Here is a 22,143-nt window from a genome sequence, read left to right on the forward strand (position 1 = left end):
TTTTAGGAAAACTTTCATATAAACGAATCATAAACAGAACACAAAAGACCCACGTACTTCCCACTCTTATCTTTTTTTATTAGCCTTTAGTGAATGGTAAGATTCATTGCATCAATGAAGACCCTCCTGACTGTTGTTACTGAAAGTTGTGCCAGTGATTACTAAGAAAGATAATTCAAAATGCAGAATCACTGTGATTTGGCAGTTTTTAGCCAGCTGTGAAAAGATGAAGCTTTCGATGGTTTTGCCCATTTGTAATGTCAATATACACTGATGACGCTATGATATTCTTTGGTCTCAGACAGACTTGGCTCTGGCAGCACTCTTGTCCATTTTCCCACTCTTGTCAATTCTGTAATATTCTTTAGACTTAGACAGACATGGCTCTAGCAGCATGCTTGTCCGTTTTCCCACTTTTGCCTTATATGCTGAATAAAACTTGCTTTTTGCTTTACCAAACTTTGTGATATTTTTACCCTAGAACCCTCCTCAGTTCAGGTCTTCAGCCTTAGCACCCTAGCTAAATGCCAGTTTTGGAAGATATTTCTTAACACTGTAATTCACCAGCCCTGGAGTTTGAAGGAGTGGAATGGGGGTGGGGAGAGCAACTGCCCAAGTCTGAACAGTTTCCATCTTTTTTCTCAGCTCTTCACCCTCACAGGGCTTCTGACCATCCTGGTTTTACTCCAGAACCTACCTGAACCATAAATCTGAGGAGATACAAGATGTTAACTTTGAATAGGGTTTTGATAGTTGAAATGGGAGAAACAGAATTCGAGTTATTTAGGAGACAAAATTGATGGTATTGACGATGACATACATTGAGGGAAAGAAGAGTACCAAACATAATGCCTAGTTTTCTGTTTTAAGGAACTGCACTGATGAGGTGCCATTTACTGGGATATAAAATGCTGATTGCTTTCCTTGTTTTATTTTTGTTTGTATGTCTTGTCTTATAAGATGGAAACAGGGACAGAAGACCACAAGATCACTTTTGAAAATATTGAGTATGACAGGCCTTGGGAACACTATGGGAGAAATATCTAGCAATCAGTTCAGTTGATGTGGAGCCACAGAGAAAGTCTGGTGCAGGATACAAGTTTTGGGGTCATAAGGGTATAAATGTAATTGACAATATTCTAGATGAAATACTTTCAACATTTTGCACAATTTAAAAATTCTCATTCATTGCCTTGGCAAGTATATATAATAAACTAGTTCATGAAATGGAATACATAAACATCAATATCCTAGGCATTAGTGAGCTGAAATAGACTGGTATTGGCGATTTTTATTCAGACAATCATATGGTCTACTATGCCGGGAATGATAACTTGAAGAGGAATGGCATTGAATTCATCAACAAAAAGGACATTTCACAACGCTGTCAGTGAAAGGATAATATCCATATGCCTACCAGAAAGACCAGCTTAATAAAACAAATTTTCAAATTTATGCACCAAGCACTAAGGCTGCAGATGAAGAAATTGAAGATTTTTACCACCTTCTGCAGTCCGAAATTGACTGAACATACAATCAGGATGCATTGATAATTAATGGTGAATGGAATGCAAAAATTGGAAACAAAGAAGAAGGATCGGTAGCTGGAAAATATAGCCTTGGTGATAGAAATGAAGCCGGAGATCACATGACAGAATTTTGCAACACCAACGACTTCTTCATTCAAATACCTTTTTTCACCAACAAAAACAGTAACTATACACATGGACCTCATCAGATGGAATACACAGGAATCAAATCAACTACGTCTGTGTAAAGAGACAATGGAAAAGCTCAGTATCATCAGTCAGGACAAGGCCAGGGGCCAAATGCAGAACAGACCATCAATTGCTCATGTACAAGTTCAAGTTGAAACTGAAGAAAATTAGAACAAATTGAAGAGCGCCAAAGTACAACCTTGAGTATATCCCACCTGGATTTAGAGATCATCTCAAGAATAGATTTGATGCATTGAACACTGATGACCGAAGACCAGAGGAGTTGTGGAATGACCTCAAGGACGTCATCTATGAAGAAAGCAAGAGGTTCTTAAAAAGACACAAAAGAAAGAAAAGACCAAAATGGATGTCAGAAGAGACTCTGAAACTTGCTAACAAACATCGAGCAGCTAAAGCAAAAGGAGGAAATGATGAAGTAAAATCTGAACAGAAGATTTCAAAGGGCGGCTTGAGAAAACAATGTAAAGTATTATAATGACATGTGCAAAGAGCTGAAGATAGAAAACCAAAAGGGAAGAACACGCTCGGCATTTCTCAAACTGAAAGAACTGAAGGAAAAATTCAAGCCTTGAGTTGCAATAGTGAAGGATTCCATGGGGAAAATATTAAACGACACAGGAAGCATCAAAAGGAGATGGAAGGAACACACAGAGTCACTATACCATAAAGAATTCGTCAACGTTGAATCATTTCAAGAGGTACCATATGATCAGGAACCGATGGTACTGAAGGAAGAAGTACAAGCTGCACTTGAAGGCATTAGCAAAAAACATGGATCTCTTCCATATTTATGCCTATTCTCAAGAAAGGTGATCTAATTGAATGTGGAAATTATTGAACAACATCATTAATATTGCACACAAGTAAAATTTTGTTGAAGATCATTTAAAAGCGGCTGCAGCAGTATATCAACAGAGAACTTCCAGAAATTCAGGCCGGATTCAGAAAAGGACGTGGAACCAGGCTATCATTGCTGATGTCAGATGGATCCTGACTGAAAGCAGAGAATACCAGAAAGATGTTTTCCTGACTATGCAAAGGCATTTGACTTTGTGGATCACAACAAATTATGGATAACATTGAAAAAAAAAAAATTTTTTTTTTTTTTTTAATTTATTGAGAAGAACGGGAATTCCAGAACACTTAGTTGTGCTCGTGAGGAACCTGTACATAGATCTGGGGGCAGTTGTTCGAACAGAATAAGGGGATACTGTATAGTTTAAAGTCAGTAAAGGTGTGCATCAGGGTTGTATCCTTTCACCATACCTATTCAATCTGTGTTGCTAAGGAAATAATCTGAGAAGCTGGACTGTATGAAGAAGAAAGGGACATCAGGATTGGAGGAAGACTCAGTGACAACCTGTGTTATGCAGATGGCACAACCTTGCTTACTGAAAGTGAAGAGGACTTGAAGCACTTACTGATGAAGATCAAAACCAGAGCCTTCAGTATAGATTACACCTCAACATAAAGAAAACAAAAATCCACACAACTGGACCAATAAGCAACATCATGATAAACGGAGAAAAGATTGAAGTTGTCAAGGATTTCATTTTACTTGGATCCACAATCAATAGCCATGGAAGTAGGAGTCAAGAAATCAAAAGATGCATTGTCACTGGGCAAATCTGCTGCAAAGGACCTCTGTAAAGTGTTGAAAAGCAAAGACGTCATCTAGAAGAATAAGATGCGCCTGACCAAGCCATGGCATTTTCAATCTCATCATATGCATGTGAGAGCTGGAAAATGAATAAGGAAGACTGAAGAAGAATTGATACCTTTGAATTGTGGTGTTGGTGAGGAATATTGAATAAACCACGGACTGCCAAAAGAATGAACAAATCTATCTTGGAAGAAGTACAACCAGAATACTCCTTAGAAACAATGATTACAAGACTATGTCTTACATACTTTGGACATGTTATCAGCAGGGATCAGTCCCTGGAGAAGGACATCATGCTTGGTAAAGTACAGGGTCAGCGAAGAAGAGGAAGACCTTCATTGAGATGGATTGAGTGGCTGCAACAATGGGCTCAACCATGACGCTGATTGTGAGCACGGTGCAGGACTGGGCAGTGTTTCATTCCCTAGTACACAGGGTTGTTATGAGTCGGAACCGACTCAATGGCACCTAACAACAACAACACTAGCTCATGGAAATGCAGCAGGAGATAAAATATGTTACTTTCCATATTTCTAATGATTTCCTCTTTGTCTCAATTGTATTATAATTAATAGCTTCTTATCACTAGTTTCAGCACTTTGTTTTTTTACTATTTTTTAAATAATGTATTAAACCCTGGTGGTGTAGTGGTTAAGCACTACGGCTGCCAACCAAAGGGTCGGCAGTTCCAATCCACCAGGCACTCCTTGGAAACTCTATGGGGTGGTTCTACCCTGTCTTATAGGGTCGCTATGAGTCGGAATCGACTTGACGGCACTGGGTTCTGGGTATTCAAATAATAATAATAAATGTACTGTGAGTTGCCATGCTACAAACTGCTGAAAAGACAGAGACGGCAAAACACTGAAACAGAACTGTCCTGTGTTCATGAATAGCACATGGAAATAGCTCAAAATATTTATTGGTTATCTAGCAAAAGACCCAAATTTATGGTGGGTTCAGCATGTCATAACATAAAGTACAAATTGTAGAACTGTAAAATGAAGAAAGTTGAGTTGATCCCATATACAATCCTGTAAAAGGCCCAAATTTCATTTCAAATCAGACTGACTTATTCGATGAATGATGTTTGGAAAACTGATTAACCTTTTTTTTTGGGGGGGGGTGGATAGAAGTTAGTTCTCTGCACATCACACAAAATCAATCACAAAGAGCTTAAATACTAAAAATTAGGATATTAAAACAAGAAAATGTGAGGCGGGGCCAAGATAGTGGAATAGCCAGCTGCTTCCGGTGATCCCTCTTACAACAAAGACCTGAAAAATCAAGTGAAACTATTATATTTATGACAGCTAGGAGGCCTGAACATCAAAGGCATAGTTAGAAAACAGACTGAGAGGCAGGGGGAGAGAGAGACAGTTCAAAAGCGGAGAGGAGCTGCCGGACCTGAATTGCTGGGATCCCTCAGGCACCACTACCAGGAGCGGCTGCAGCAGGGCTGGTGGTAGTGTTCGGCCGCAGTTTCCTCAGGGAGAAGCAGCCGGCTGCACAGCCTACTCACACCTCCAGAACAAGAGAAGTATAGTGCCCTCAGCAAAAGCTAAGTACTTGGATATATTTTACCTCGCCCCCCACCCCCAAGGTGGCTTCAGTGGCTGTTGATTTCCCTGGGCCTGAGATAGGCCCAGTTGAGCGGCCTGAGCCATGCTCCTGGACTTGGAGAAGGAATAAATTCACAACAGGGGGAAAAGATAATTTGCCAGCTCCACTAATCTGGGGAGCTCAGGGCAGAAGCGGCTCCTGTCCAGGCAAAACAGTCCATGGACTTTGAATAACTTTTCCCCCTGCATGGACTTGTGTGGGCCTATTTCAGGAGAATAGGCCCTTGTTGGCAGACTGCAACTGTTTAAGCTGTGCAGTAGAGAGGTGGGTGTTTGATATTTGACACCACTTTGCCTATTAAACAGGGTCTTCACCTATCCACATCAGGAGCCTAAGGACTGGTGGCTCCACTCAGATCACCCAGCCACCCATGACAGGGGTCCAGGGATAACTGGTACCTCCCAGTCCTTACAACCAAAAGCATTGGGTGCCCATAGTCCATCTGCAGAACCTGCCCTCCTGAACACTCTACGGAACAGGGATGTACTTTCCTCAGAGACACTCAGGGGATGATTCTTAGCCCCATCCCTTGCTCAGAGCGTGACCCCCTGCTGCAACCAGATACCAGTACCTACACCAAACACCTATGCCCCTCTAAGACTGTAGGACAAAGCCTGTACTACACACTTGATGACCAGCTACCTGGACACCTGAGCTGAATTCTCACAAGAAGAATGAATGGACTCCTAGACTGATACACCTGATAACAGCTCTAGCCATCTGGTGACAGGATGTCAGAACTCCAAAGGTGAAAATAATCAAGCTAGCTCACTCAAGCAACCCATTTGGGCATATCAAAACAAAACAAAGCAAGAAAATAGGATACAGTAAGCAAACATAAAATAAACTAATATAAGAACTTATAGATGGCATGGAGACAACAGTCAATATCAAACCACATAAAAAACCAGACCATGATCACTTCAGCAAGGTCTCAAAACAGAGAATCAAAGGATCTTCTGGATGAACGTGCCTTTCTGGAATTACCAGAAGCAGAATTCAGAAGATCAGTATACAGAGCTCTTCAAGACAACAGAATGGAGATCAGGTAATATGCAGAACAAGCCAAGGAACACACAGATAAACAGGTGAAGAAATTAAAAAGGCTATTCAAGAACAAAATGAAAAGTTTAATAAGCTGCAAGAACCCATACAGAGACAGCAATCAGAAATTCAGAAGATTAACAATATAGTTACAGAATCAGACAACTCAACAGAAAATCAGAGGAGCAGAATTGAGCAAGTGGAAGGCAGAATTGGTGATCTTGAAGATAAAGCACTTGGCACCAATATATCTGAAGAAAAGTCAGATAAAAGAATTAAAAAAAATGAAGAAACCTTAAGAATCGTGTGGGACTATATCAAGAGAAATAACCTATGAGTAACTGGAGTACCAGAACAGGGAGGGATAACAGAAAATACAGACAGAATTGTTGAAGATTTTTTTGGCAGAAAACTTCCCTGATGTCATGAAAGATAAGAAGATATCAATCCAAGATGCTCACAGAACTCCACATAAAGTAGATTTTAAAAAGGAAAGTCACCAAAATGTATTATAATCAAACTTCCCAAAAGCAAAGATAAAGAAAGAATTTTAAGAGGAGCTAGGGATAAATGAAGTCACCTACACAGGAGAGTCAATAAGAATAAACTCGGACTACTCGGCAGAAACCATGCAGGCAAGAAGGCAATGGGATGACTTACATAAAGCATTGAAGGAAAAAAACTGCCAGACAAGAATCGTATATCCAGCAAAACTGTCTCTCACATATGAAGGTGAAATTAGGACATTTACAGACAAACAGAAGTTCAGGGAATTCATAAAAACCAAACCAAAACTACAAGAAATACTAAACAGAGTTCTTTGGTTAGAAAATCAATAATATCAGGTATCAACCCAAGGCTAGAACACTGGACAGAGCAATCAGATGTTAACCCAGACAGGGAAATCACAAAAACAAATCAAGATAAAAAAACGCTCAAAACAGGGAAACAGCGATGTCATCATGTAAAAGAAGACAACATTGAAATAATAAAGAGGGACTAAGAAATGCAGTTATAGGTCTTTCATATGGAGAGGAAGACAAGGCGATATAAAGAAATAAAAGTTAGGTTTACACTCCACAAAGGAGACTACCTATCCTACTCACTGAAATAAAATACAAGAAAAAAATACAGACTCAGCAGAAACAAAATCAAGGACAACAAAGAAGAAGAAAATACAATATATAAAGAAAAACTACACAACACAAAAAATTAAGTGGGAAAAAGAAAATGTCATCACATAAAAAAAGACATCAAAATGAGAGCACTAAACTCATACCTATGCATAATTACGCTGAATGTTAATGGACTAAATGCACTGATAAAGAAACAGAGAGTGGCAGAATGGATAAACAAATCATGATCCGTCCATACGCTGCCTACAAGAGACACAACTCAGACTTAGAGACACAAACAAACTAAAACTCAAAGGATGGAAAAAATATATCAAGCAAACGATAATCAAAAAAGAGCAGGAGTGGTAATATTAATTTCTGACAAAATAGACTTTAAAGTTAAATCCACCACAAAGGATAAGGAAAGACACTATATAATGATTAAAGAGACAATATACCAGGAGGATATAACCATATGAAATATTTATGCACCCAATGACAGGGCTACAAGATATATGAAACAAACTCTATCAGCATTGAAAAGTAAGATAGACAGCTCCACAATTATAGCAGGAGGCTTCAACATACCACTTTCGGTGAAGGACAGGACATCTGGAAAGAAGCTCAAGAAAGACACAGAAGATCTAAATGCCGCAATCAACCAACTTAACCTCATAGACAAATAGAGAACACTCCACCCAATGGCGGCCAAGTATACTTTCTTTTCTAGCGCGCATGGAACATTCTCTAGAAAAGATCACATATTAGGGCATAAAGCAAGCCTTAGCAGAATCCAAAACATTGAAATATTACAAAGCATCTTCTCTGGCCATAAGGCCATAAAAGTAGAAATCAATAACAGAAAAAGGAGGGAAAAGAAATCAAACACTTGGAAACTGAACAATACCCTGCTTAAAAAGGACTGGATTATAGAAGACATTAAGGATGGAATAAAGAAATTCAGAGAATCCAAACAGAATGAAAACACTTCCTATCAGAACCTTTGGGACACAGCGAAAGCAGTGCTCAGAGGTCAATTTATATCGATAAATGCACACATACAAAAAGAAGAAAGGGCCAAAATCAGAGAATAATACCTAGGACCTGAATAAATAGAGAGCAACAAAAGAAACCTTCATGCACTAGAAGAAAGGAAATAACAAAAATTAGAGCAGAACTAAATGAAATAGAAAACAGAAAAACAACTGAACGTTAACAAGACCAAAAGCTGGTTCTTTGAAAAAAATAACAAAATTGATAAACCACTGGCCAAACTGACAAAAGAAAAACAGGAGAGGAAGCAAATAATCCGAATAAGAAATGAGATGGGTGATATCAAAACAGACCCAACTGAAATTAAAAGAATCATATCAGATTACTATGAAAAATTGTATTCTAACAAATTTGAAAACCTAGAAGAAATAGATGAATTCCTAGAAATACACTACCTACCTAAACTAACACAAATAGAGGTAGAACAACTAAATAGACCCATACCAAAAGAAGAGATTGAAAAGGTAATCAAAAAACTCCCAACAACAAAAAAAGCCCTGGCCCAGATGGCTTCACTGCAGAGTTCGATCAAACTTTCGGAAAAGAATTAACACCACTGCTACTAAAGGTATTCAGAACATAGAAAAGGATGGAATACTCCCAAACTCATTCTAGGAAGCCAGCATATTCCTGATACCAAAACCAGGTAAAGACACCATAAAAAAGGAAAATTACAGACTTATATTCCTCATGAACTTAGATGCAAAAATCCTCAACAAAATTCTAGCCAATAGAATTCAATAATATATCAAAAAAATAATTCACCATGACCAAGTGGGATTCATACCAAGTACGCAGGGATGGTTCAACATCAGAAAAACAATTAATGTAATCCATCATATAAATAAAACCAAAGACACGAGCCACGATTTTATTAATTGATGCAGAAAAGGCATATGACAAAGCTCAATACCCATTCATGATAGAAACTCTCAGCAAAATAGGAATGGAAGGAAAATTCCTCAGCATAATAAAGGGCATTTATACAAAGCCAACAGCCAACATCATCCTAAATGGAGAGTGTCTGAAAGCATTCCCCTTGAGATTGGGAACCAGACAAGGAAGCCCTTTATCACCGCTCTTATTCAACATTGTGTTGGAGGTCCTAGCCAGAGCAATTAGGCTAGATAAAGAAATAAAGGGCACCCAGATTGGTAAGGAAGAAGTAAAACTACCTCTATTTGCAGATGACGTGATCTTATACACAGAAAACCCTAAAAAATCCTCAAGAAAACTACCGAAACTAATAGAAGAATTCAGCAGAATATCAGGATACAAGATAAACATAAAAAAAAAATCACTTGGATTCCTCTACACCAACAAAGAGAATGTCGAAGAGGAAATCACCAAATCAATACCACTTACAGTAGCCCACAAGGAGACAAAATACTTAACGAATAAATCTTACCAGAGATGAAAAAGACCTATACATAGAAAACTATAAGACACTACTGCAAGAAACCAAAACAGACCTACAAAAGTGGAAAAACATACCTTGCTCACGGATAGGAAGAATTAACATTGTAAAAATGTCTATCCTACCAAAAGCCATCTATAGATACAATGCAATTCCAATCCAAATTCCAATGACATTTTTTAATGAGATGGAGAAACAAATCACCAACTTCATATGGAAGGGAAAGAGGCCCTGGATAAGTAAAGCATTACTGAAAATGAAGAACAAAGTGGGAGGCCTCACTCTACCTGATTTCAGAACCTATTATACTGCCCACAGTAGTCAAAACAGCCTGGTACTGGTACAACAACAGATATATAGACCAATGGAACAGATTTGAGAATCCAGACATAAATCCATCCACATATGAGCAGCTAATATTTGACAAAGGCCCAAAGTCAGTTAAGGGGGAAAAGACAGTCTTTTTAAAGAAATGGTGCTGGCAGAACTGGATATCCATTTGCAAAAAAGTGAAACAAGGCCCATACCTCACACCATGCACAAAAACTAACTCAAAATGGATCAAAGACCTAAATATAAAACCTAAAACTATAAAGATCATGGAAGAAAAAATAAGAGCCCTAATACATGGCATAAACAGTGTACAAAACATTACTAACAATGCAGAAGAGAAACCAGCTAACTGGGAGCTCTTAAAAATCAAACACCTATGCTCATCCAAAGACTTCACCAAATGAGTAAAAATATTACCTACAGACTGGGAAAACGTTTTTAGCCATGACATTTCTCATCAGCGCCTGATCTCTAAAATCCGTATGATACTGCAAAAACTCAACTACAAAAAGACAAATAACCCAATTAAAAAATGGGCAAAGGATATGAACATGCACTTCACTAAAGAAGACATTCAGGTAGCTAAGAGATACATGAGGAAATGCTCAGGATCATTAGCCATTAGAGAAACGCAAATCAAAACTTCAATGAGATCCTATCTCACTCTAACAAGGCTGGCATTAATCAAAAAAAAACGCAAAATAATAAATGTTGGAGATGTTGTGGAGAGACTGGAACACTTATACACTGCTGGTGGGAATGTAAAATGGTACAACCACTTTGGAAATCCATTTAGCACTTCCTCAAAGAAATAGAACTACCATACAATCCTGCAATCCCACTCCTTGGAATATATCCTAGAGAAATAAGAGCCTTTACACGAACAGCTATATGCACGCCCATGTTCATTGCAGCACTGTTTACAATAGCAAAAAGACGGAAGCAACCAAGGTGCCCATCAACGAATGAATGGATAAATAAATTATGGTATATTCACGTAATGGAATATTACACATCAATAAAGAACAATGATGAATCCATGAAACATTTCATAACATGGAGGAATCTGGAAGGTTTTATGCTGAGTGAAATTAGTCAGCTGCAAGAGGACAAATATTGTATAAGACCGCTATTACAAGAACTTGAGAAATAGTTTAAACAGAGAAGAAACTATTATTTGATGGTTACGAGAGCGGGGAGGGAGGGAGGGAGGGAGGGAGGGGGTATTCACTAATTAGATAGTAGGTAAGAACTATTTTAGGTGATGGGAAAGTTAAGACACAATACAGGAGAGGTCACCACAACTAGACTAAACCAAAAGCAAAGAAGTTTTCTGAATAAACTGAACGCTTCGAAGGCCAGTGTAGCAGGGGCAGGACTTTGGGGGGCACGGTTTCAGGAGACATCTAAGTCAATTGGCATAATAAAATCTATTAAGAAAATATTCTGCATCCCACTTTGGAGGGTGGCATCTGGGGTCTTAAACGTTAGCCAGTGGCCATCTCAGATGCATCAATCGGTCTCAACCCACCTGGAGCAAAGGACAATGAAGAACACCAAAGACACAAGGTAATTATGAGCCTAAGAGGCAGAAAGGGCCACATAAACCAGAGACTACATTAGCCTGAGACCAGAAGAACTAGAAGGTGCCCGGCTACAACCGATGACTGTCCTGTCAGGGAACACAACAGAGAACCCCTGAGGGAGCAGGAGAGCAGTGGGATGGAGACCCCAAATTCTCGTAAAAAGACCAGACTTAATGGTCTGACTGAGACTAGAATGACCCTGGAAGTCATGGTCCCCAGACCTTCTGTTATCCCAAGACAGGAACCATTCCCAAAGCCAACTCTTCAGACAGGGACTGAACTGGACTGTGGGATAGACAATGATACTGGTAAAGAATGAGCTTCTTGAATCAAGTAGACCCATGAGACTATGCTGCCATCTCCTGTCTGAAGGGGAGATGAGAGGGTAGAGGGGGTCAGAAGCTGGTCGAATGGACACAAAAAGACTGAGTGGAGGGAAGGAGTGTGCTGTCTCATTAGGGGGAGAGCAATTAGGAGTATATAGCAAGGGGTTTATAAATTTTTGTTTGAGAGTCCGACTTGATTTGTAAACTTTCAATTAAAGCACAATAAAAATTAAAAAAAAAAACATGAAAATGCTAGACTAATATTTATTTAATTCTAGAACAGAGATCCCTAAGAACATCAGAAAAGCAACAGATCAAAAAGAGTTGATGGATTCAAGTACATGCAGATTAAATGCATCTATCTGTATTAAAATAAAAGCACAAACAAAATTAAAAAACAAACAAGGAGGAAAAATATTTTCAGCCTAAAGGGCTAATATCAAAATATATTCAGAGTGCTTGTAACTCAATAAAGCAACAGATGACCATCCTAATAGTAAAGAGAATTAAAGCAATTAAGATGAATTTCAAAAGGAAAGCAAAGAGTCAAAACATACAAAAATTGCTCAATCTTAAAAGTAGTCAAAATTGCAAACTGAAAAACAAAAGAACAAGAAACGATTTTGCCTCCCCCTCCATTGCTGTCGAGTCGATTCCGACTGATAGCGACCCTAGAGGACAGGGCAGAACTGCCCCGTGGAGTTTCCAAGGAGTGCCTCGTGGATCTGAGCTGCAACCTTTTGGTTAGCCCCAGTAGCACTTAACCACTACACCACCAGGATTTCCCCCATTTTGCCTACTTAAGATCTTTTTTTTTTTTTAATTAAATATGTGTTTCCTAGCAGTTGACAAAATATTTGACTTGGCTGCTGCTAGTGGAAAGGTGCAAAGGACAAAACATCACCAACAGCAATCCTTTCTGCATCTATCTGAAATGAATGCTTTCAATTCTGAGAATTAATGGGTAGAATAATAACTGTGAAGTACAACAGGTTTGTGCACAAATTATGGGCATACATAATAATAACAAATGTACCACCATTTGCCATTGAATCGATGGTGACCCCATGTGTGTCAGAGTGTTTTTGTGCTCCTCAGGGTTTTCAATGGCTGATTTTTGGGAAGGAGATTGGCAGGCCTTTCTTGTGAGGTGCCTCTAGGTGGACTAAAACCTCCAATCTTTTCGTTAGCAGCCAAGTGTAATAACTGCTGGCACCACCCAGGGACTCTGATAATAAGTGTAGAATAATTTAAAGGCTAAATGATGGGGAATTCCTTAAATAATCTCAGTACATATGCAGAAAAACATCTGGGAAAATATATTCCAAAATATTTGCAGAGGTTACCCTTGGTCATTAGGTTGCTTTTTTTTTTTTTCCTTTTTGCTTATTAGGGTTTCCTAAATTTTCTATGAATGTTACAAGAGTAATCTTTTTCATTAGAAATATTCACACACATTTCAAGCATTAATTTAGAACCCATGAGCCACTTACTCTCCCAGAAAAACGATTTCCGTGCTGATTTCTTCCAAATTATGGCGGAGGAAATTGCTCAGAAAAGCACTCACACTGTCGACAGTGATGTTTCCACAAACCACAATGAACCTAGGCGGCAAGAACAGGTGAAGCAGAAGATCTCAGGAACAGAGGTTAGCTTTCTGTCAAGATTTAGAGATGGGCACTTAGCTTAAACCTAGTTTTAAATAAATTTGGTATTTGAATCATGCAGACATAGAAAACAGAAATATTACAGCCTGCATCTCCAATATATAAAACAAACACCAGATTCCTGTAGTCTCTATTCAATCTCAAGAAGGGTATGACTCCAAACATTTGAATGACATACAGCTTTTTTTGTGTCAGGAATACAACAATAACTACCATTGCTAGATTTTACATATTTACTTATAACAAACCTGGATGTGTATTGTATCGCTTAAGTCTTCACTTATTTCCTGATTCACTGATATATCCTGGTTGCTGAAAAACTGAGGCTCAGAATGGTTAATTGATTTTCCTATAGTCAAATACCATGGCCTAAGTGGCACTATATTCTAGGTTATTTTTTGTTTGCTTTCCAAATCTAAATTGTCTACACCAGTTGCCCCCAAGTTGACTCCGACTCATGGCGGCCCCATGTGTGTCAGAGTAGAACTGTGCTCTCCAGAGTTTTCAGTGGATGACTTTTTCAGATAAGTGGTCCCAAGATAAGTGGTCCCAAAAAGTGAGTCCAATGGAGAGGCAACAAGGAGAGGTGCAAAATCTATGCGTGTAGCTTTTATGGTAAAAATAGCTGCCAATTTCTTTAGGATTAATATATTTTAAGAAGCTTTTCCCCTATTAGTCCTTTAATTAAACTGAAAACAATTTTAGCTTAAATTAAGGGCAAACTTTCCAGATGTTATTAGCTGATTTAGCATGTGTCCCATATGCCTTTCTTGGGATAACTGGATCAGAGTTTGGCTTATTTAGTTTATTTCATGGACTTTTATTATTATTACTTTCTCATCATTGGCTGCTAACCAAATGGAACTGGAGGTTCGAGTTTACCTAGAGGAGCCTCCAAAGAAAGGCCTGGCAATCTACTTCCAAAAAATCAGCTGTTGAAAACCCTACATAAAAAAAAAAAAAAAAGAAAACATAGCACAGTTCTATTCTCACACACACGGGGTTGCCATGAGCGGAATCAACTCAATGGCAACTGGGTCATAAACCCATGGCCGTCGAGTCGATTCCAACTCATAGTGACCCTATAGGACAGAGAAGAACTGCCCCATAGGATTTTCAAGGAGTTGCTGGTGAATTCGAATGGTTGAGCTTTTGGTTAGCAGCGGAGCTCTTAACCAATGCATCACCAGGGCTCCAACCGGCTCACACTCCTAGGCTAATTATAGTTTTCACCCAACTGCATGAGAAGATCACCCAAAGTGAGCTTATCTAAATTGTGCCTCTTTCATGTATAACAGACAGGGACTAAATTAAACAGAATGATATCAAATTTAAGATCTCTAATCCATTCTCAGATGTGACAAAGTACAATGGAAACTGAGGTAACATGAATCTACAGAGAAGCAGGGTCAAATCAGCTCCAACTCGTTTCCCTCCTGGGAACAAATGGCTGTGGCGCCAACAGGGTAGGTGATCTAGCAAGCGTTGTAAAAGAGGGCATAGACATTGCTTCTCACTGTAGCAAAACTCTGCCTTTAACTGAGGCCCAGATCATTTAGGGAGGTTTTGGCTATGGCAACTGAATCGAATTATTTCAAATTTGAACTGTTGCTTTGATTTGATGCATTATATAGCTATAAGTCAATCACATGATGAAAATGAGTAAGACAATTAGTAGTAAGAGAACAGTTAGTGATGGGGACCACAGAAGTATTGCCACATCCAGTAATACTAATTGACAATGGATACAATATTACCTGTCATTTTAGATGACTTAACTGCTCTTATTCATAAGATATAAATATAGCAGCTGTATCAAGTACCAGGAAACACTGGTGGTGTAGTGGTTAAGTGCTATAGCTGCTAACCAGAAGGTCAGCAGTTGGAATCCACCAGGTGCTCCCTGGAAACTCTAAAGGGTAGTTCTACCCTGTCCCATACGGTCGCCATGAGTTGGAATCGACCCGATGGTAACAGGTTTAGTTTAGGTTGGTTTTCTCAAGTACCAAATATCTTCTTATGGATTTTATTCTAGCACAGCCCTCTCTAATTAATGAAGACCCTTGTCAAAATTTTCACCTTTGGTTCCATAGCTAGATAAGGCAATAATATCAGGTGTTTAGAATGAGACAGAATCTCTCAAACTAGAAATTACACGTGAAAAAATACTTACTTCTTCCCTTTGACCACTTCATAGGAATTGGTGTATTTCCTCTTGTTAGCAAAAAGTTCCACAATTTCAGGGACGTATTTTGCAAACAGTATCTAAAATAATCAGCAAACAAGACCTTAGCTCTCATTATTTTGAAGAATACTCCAAAATTCTACGATTATGAAGAAAGAGAAGTTATGTAAAATTTTCTCTCCTCTAAGAGGGACATGACTATGACCTGTATCTTAAAAGGAAGAACATATTTCTTTTTCTTCAGTCTTTGGATTTAGCTCAAATTTCATAAATGCTTTTCAGCTTTCCAAATGATGAAAGCAAAGACTAGCAGTAAGACAGCTCCCCTACCTGCTTTGCTCCTTTCTTCAATTCTAACTCCCCCGCAGACTTCTTGACTTTATATTATTATGGGACCATATGGAGTAGAGGGGGATTAAGGTGAAATGGTTGAAATGAGGGTTACGAATGGCAGAGTATTAGAAAGGTAGTGTGAAGAACTGTTATGGTCTTTAAGAAACTAAGATTAAAGTCAGCAAAAGAAAAGAAGGCTTCCTTGGTGCCTGCTACACTCTCAAACCAAGCATAGATGTTCACTCGTCTAATGTAAGATACTGGTTTGGTGAGAGCTAGCTCATTTGGGCTGGAAGGAACAGAACTTCCTTTAGGTGAAATCTCAGATGTCCTTTCTCTTTAGAATGAAGACTTTAATCTCATGGTCCAAAGATAAAGGAAAACAGGGTTGCTCAAATCTATTTGCAGGTTTATAAGGACTGTCTGCTCTTGTTTGTCTACCATCCTTTATCCCCAGCAGCCAAGCAGTTACATAATGTGCTCTAGGGAACGCAGTTTAGAAAACATTAGATCTATGTAGCTTTTTTTTTTTTATTTAACACTTGATCTGAATAATGCAACATTTGCTCTCCAAAATAAATTGCTTTATTTCCAACCACTAAGCAAATTTTTATTTATTTATTTATGTAGCACAGTGGTTAAGAGCTACAGCTGCTAAACCAAAAGGTCAGCAGTTCAAATCCACCAGGTGCTCCTTGGAAACCCTATGGGGCAATTCTACTCTGTCCTATATGGTTGCTACGAGTCGGAATCGACTTGACGGTAATCAGTTTTTTTGTTTGTTTTATTCAAAACAAGATTAAAAACACTCTTCACCAAACTCGCAAGGGTGAAGAAGATGATGAAGGTCCGTCCCAGGGATGTCCGGGCTACCACATCTCCAAAGCCAACAGTTGATGTTGTTGCCACGACTAGGTAAATTGATTCAAAGTAAGATAAATTCTGTGAATTTCTAACTTTGAGCCAAGGATCACCAGAATTTTCCACCTGTCCAAAGAAAGAAGACACGGGAAACATCTTTGAATGAAATACAAGGGGAGGTTTTTTTTAAAAAAGGCTATGCATTGGATTCATTTTCCTTACTTCAACTCAAATGAAATAGCGATTCTCAGGCTGTTGTGAAGAGTTTGCAAATTGTGGGTAGTGGCTGTGAAGCCCTGGGTTCCTTAGTTGTGATTAGTGGTGAATGTGAGGGGCATGCATTTTGATTCCAGCCTTTGGAAGACTCCACAGGGGAACGGCTGTCCATACCTCTTTCTTTTCACGTGGGTGCATCGTTACTTCCTGGAGTCACAAGACACCAAGACTCAGGTCGAGTAATTATTATTCATTATCAGTTTTTGCTAGGTCAGGATTATTACTACATAAAAAAAAAGACACACTGAAATAGCATTTAACTTCAGTGAGCTCAAGTATATGAATGCTGGTGTCTGAGGAAAAGTAAATGAATAAGCAAACAAGCTTTCCAAGTTATCACCCACCCCCAACCAAAAATTTTTGAGTGACTTAAAAAAAAAAAAAACTCTGAAAAATATTTTGCTCTGATTTTTACCTCTGAGTCATCACATTTTAGAAAACTAAACTTACCAGATTATCTTTTTATGATATTAAATACATGGAGTAATTTAGGCAATTGTAAAATCTATATCTACTTTTTTTTTTATATCTACACTTTTCCTTTGTTTTCCTATTTTTAGAAAATTTCCCCCCCAAGTTTACATATTTCCCAGATCTTTTCCATTTCTATTCATAAAAGATGATAAAATGCTAAAGATTCCTGAGCAAAGTAGAAGGGTTTTTTCCTGACTATTTTGCATTTTTGCCTTTTTTAAAAAAATTTTTTTGTTGTTAAGAACTGAAGTGGAAAAGAGAAATCATATACTTTGCACAGATATTTGACCACATTTTAATAGTGATGTGTCAAATGCTGGTTTTTTCTTAAATTTGGTAAGTAGGTTAAGAATGTGGGCTCCTATAGGACCCCACTCCAAAATAAGAAGAGATGGTATGCCTATATAACCGTTATGCCTAGTAGTAGACTTTGCTGGAAAGTCTACTAATCTTCTTTCTCTGACCTCTGGAGTCTTCACTAAAACTCCATATTGTCATTTATAATATCTCAGCACAGGGTTTCAATCATATCCTGGCATAAAAAAATATTGTATATTCTGTGATCACCACCATTACTTTTTATCATGGCGTCCCCATTCTCGAGTTCTTAATATTGATTCACCGCCTGTGTGGCTGAATTTTATCATCAAGATACGTTTTCAAAAGGCTCATGGGTATTATTTCCCCTTGCATGCTTAAAACGACTGGATAGGTTACACTTTCTTTCAAGCAAACATTGCAGATATTGCTCTGTCATTTCTGGCATTGATTTATGCTGCAGAGAAACCTGAGGCTAGTTCATTTAACTTGATTTGCTGTTGCTGGCTTCTCTCCTTATCCCTGAGGTTCAGTAACTGCTTCAGAGCATAGCTGGAGTTCACAGTTTAGGGTCATTTTTCCTGGGATGCTGAATGCTCTTTAATCTACAGAGTCAAGACTTTATTTTATAACACTTTTCTGGTACCATTTATGGTTTTCTCTTCTTCAGGAAGACTAATTTTGTAGTATGTTGAATCAATATTGTCCATTTTCCTGTTTCGCCTTTAAAATCATTTCGGCATCTTTCTTCTTTTCCATTACAGTGTTTTTTTCCCTCCATCCTGTCCACAATGTTTTTGACCATTTTGTATGTCACATTTATTATATTTTTAGTTCTCCCTAATGTGTTTTTTGAAGGAACATCCTGGTTGTATTTCTTCTAAATTAAATTTGTTTGTTTCTCTGGCAGTCCAACAAACCAAAACACCAAACCTGTTGCTGTCGAGTTGAATCCGACTCCTGGAGACCCCATGAGCTTCAGAATAGAACTGTGCTCCACAGGGTTTTCTTGGCTGTAATCTTATAGAAGCCAATTGCCAGGTCTCTCTTCTGCTGCACTGATGGGTGAATTTGAACACCAACTTTTCGGTTAGTAGCCAAGAGCAAACCATTTGTGCCACACAGGGACTCCCTGACAGTCCAGGTATATTCAGTATTCTTTGCCAACACCTTAAGAGTGGCAGGATTCAACTCATTTTGGCCACATCGGGAAAGATCAATTGTTAAAAAAAAAAGACATCATATTTTGTAGAGGGCCAGTGAAAATGAGGGAAACCCTTAGTGAGATGAATTGCATGATAGTCATAAAAATGGGCCCAAACATATCAATCATCATGAAGAGGGCACTGAACCATGCAACCTTTTGTTCTGTTATACACAAGGTCACCATGAGTCAGTCACCTCAATGGCAGCCAACAGCAACAATGTGATTTTCGGCTCTGTCATACCTTTTTTCTGCTGTCTTTCAGCTTATTTTCAACTCTTGCTATACTGTTTAACAATCTCTTTTTTAAAGCTTTGCATATCTTATTTCAATTACCATTTTCAGGTTTTTTGTTTTTTTTTTTAAGCCTTATACGTATTGTTTCAAACATTAACTTTTTCTTTGCTACTTGGGTATATTATCTTGTAATGGTTCTTTTAACTATTGCATTCTGTAACTGTTTCTATACTGCTGTCTCTCTGCTGTCTACCACAAGCCTTGTTATTTTGGCAGAATTTAAGCATTTGATTCCTTTCTGGTTAATACTCATCTTTGAGTGGTGTCATCTTGAAGCTGAAGGACAGTGTAGGACGGGAAGGCAATAAGTTGGGTTAATCATAGCTTTGACTTTGGTTTGTCATTTCAAATAGCTCTCATCAAATCTGTTGTTTTCTTCACTCTGGGGTATAGCTCTTATGGGTTTAACATTCCAGGAGCAGATGTGGCTTACAGTGGAGGCCCCTAAGCTGTCTGGTTGCTTCTCCCTCTTTCTCTGCACTTGTCCTTGCAGGCTGTCTCCTTGCCTGGGAGACTCAGTGCCCAACAGGGGCACACAGTCACATGACTACAGCTGCCAAGCAAGAGGCTTTAATGACTCAGGGAGGGTGCTGGTGGAGACAGTGTCCAACCTAAGAGCATGCTATTTACAGGGAGCAGCTATTCTCCATCTAGGTCTATTGGTGCCTTGGCAGAGCAGGGTTGTCAGAAACTTCTATTTTTCCAAACAACCCAGAAATCCAGATATTTATCTGAACTCTCCACAAAAGCCAACAACGAATTTAAACAGAAATTAGAAAACAGAAAATAAAAACATAATTACGTCAAATAAAATATGCCTGTAGACCACCTTCAGGGCCCTTCACTGGAACTGCTGTTGAAGGCAAAAAGCATACCCTGTCATCATGGTTTCCCCTTCAGCATTCACTTGTCCACCATTCTATGATGTTCCGGCAGGTCTGTACAGGGACACTGACTGCCTCTCCCATGGTAGGCCCGTTCCCCTAGGTCCAATCCTCCAGAATCAGGGATCCACCTTTACTGCTGTGACATGTCTTTTCAGGGAAATCTCTCTTCTGCTTCAGTGCTGATGAAGTATGAGACTGATTTTAGATTTCCTGAAGGTTCATAGTTTGCATTGGACATTTGACATTTTTTCTCGCAGAGTTGAAGATGGTAAGCTTTTAATTTTTTCTTTTTTGTTGTTATTACTTTTAATTAATTTTGAGAGAAGCAATCCAATAAAAATGACTTCCACTATATTTTTTACTTTATTTTTCTCAAAAGTCTCCACACACTTTTAACATCCTACTTCAATACTTCCATTTCTGTATCTTCTAATGACTTCTCAACTGTCCTCAGGCAATAAAATCCAGGAGTGTCTCTCCTATTGTCATAATCCATTTACTAGATTCTTGATTATGTGGGATAAGAACCAGCCTCTCTTGTAGGCAAAGGAGGGCAGCTATGTATATACAGATTGTTTTCTGGAGAACCAAGGGATGCTCAAGGCTCCCCTTCACAATTTAGCAGCTCCTCACCCACAACCCCTTATTGTTCATAAGTCTGAAATCCTCCAGTCAGCTTTGTTACTTTGACTTAAGACTTTTTAGTCTTTGTTAAAATGCTAGAACCCGTATGGATATATACGCTTTATCTATTGCTTACACCTTTGAAGGGTTAGCTTCTTAAGTCTTTCCCTAAGAGCAGGTTTTAAAGTTCGAAGGGGGAACATAGGTACCTTGAGTTTAGCAGATACATATTTGTGAGAAATATGAGGGTGGGGAAAACCCAGAAAGGAGAAATACGAAGATAAACCTCTCATTGGCTTTTCGTGATAGAGATAGGTACTCAGAAGATTCAACTTCATTTTTCAAAGAAAGGGCATTGGCGCTGACTAGGAATAACAGGGATTGTGATGAGATGCTTACCAGGTGAATGAATCCTGCAGCAGTGAACCACATACTAAGAATTATGGATAACAGTTTGGAAAACTTCACGGAGTTACTAGAGGAAGAAAGACAAAGAGCAGTTGGGCCTCCTCATACAGGTTTCAGAACAACACGAACACCTCTCTCTGAGGTCTGGCTACTCAAAGTGTGCTTTGCGGGCCAGCAGTATTGGCGTCACCTGAGAGGATGTGACGAATGCAGAATTCCACACCCCACCCCTGATGTATCGACTATGCATTTGCATTTTCACAAGCTCCTCAGCTGGATTCATACACACATTAGAGTGTGAGAAGCACAGTCCCCAAACTCACCAAGTCAAACATTTGTTTGAGAAATTTGGATTTTCACTGTGATATCACTAGCCTGGTATTATATATATATTTTTAATAACATGCTGGCACAGTGGATAACTGTTTGGCTGCTAACCAAAAGGCCAGCAGTTTGAATCCACCAGCTGCTCCTTGGAAACTCTATGGGGCAGTTCTACTCTGTCCTATAGCGTTGCGGCATGTCGAAACTGACTCGAGGCAAAGCGTTTGGTTTTCTTTTTGGCTTATCTAAATTATTTATAAAATAATTTAATAGATGGTCACATTGTCTAAGGTAATAGTGCAAAATGCATTATCCTAGGAATCCAGGGAGTGGGCTTGCAAAATGAAATTTTGAGTAGATCACAGAAATGTAGAGTCATATTGTTA

The 22,143-nt window shown here is 38.7% G+C and overlaps 1 protein-coding gene across 1 annotated transcript in view; it reads right to left on the minus strand.

Moving 5' to 3' along the window:
* The window catches only part of KCNU1 (potassium calcium-activated channel subfamily U member 1), a 176,247-nt gene that overhangs the window by 114,432 nt on the left and 39,672 nt on the right, over positions 1 to 22,143 (minus strand). The window contains 4 exon segments of the mRNA XM_064271943.1: positions 13,393 to 13,503; positions 15,740 to 15,831; positions 16,901 to 17,071; positions 21,425 to 21,500. Of these exon segments, the coding sequence (XP_064128013.1) occupies positions 13,393 to 13,503; positions 15,740 to 15,831; positions 16,901 to 17,071; positions 21,425 to 21,500 (450 nt within the window).

This window comes from Loxodonta africana, chromosome 19 (genome assembly GCF_030014295.1).
Source record: "Loxodonta africana isolate mLoxAfr1 chromosome 19, mLoxAfr1.hap2, whole genome shotgun sequence".
NCBI lineage: Eukaryota > Metazoa > Chordata > Mammalia > Proboscidea > Elephantidae > Loxodonta > Loxodonta africana.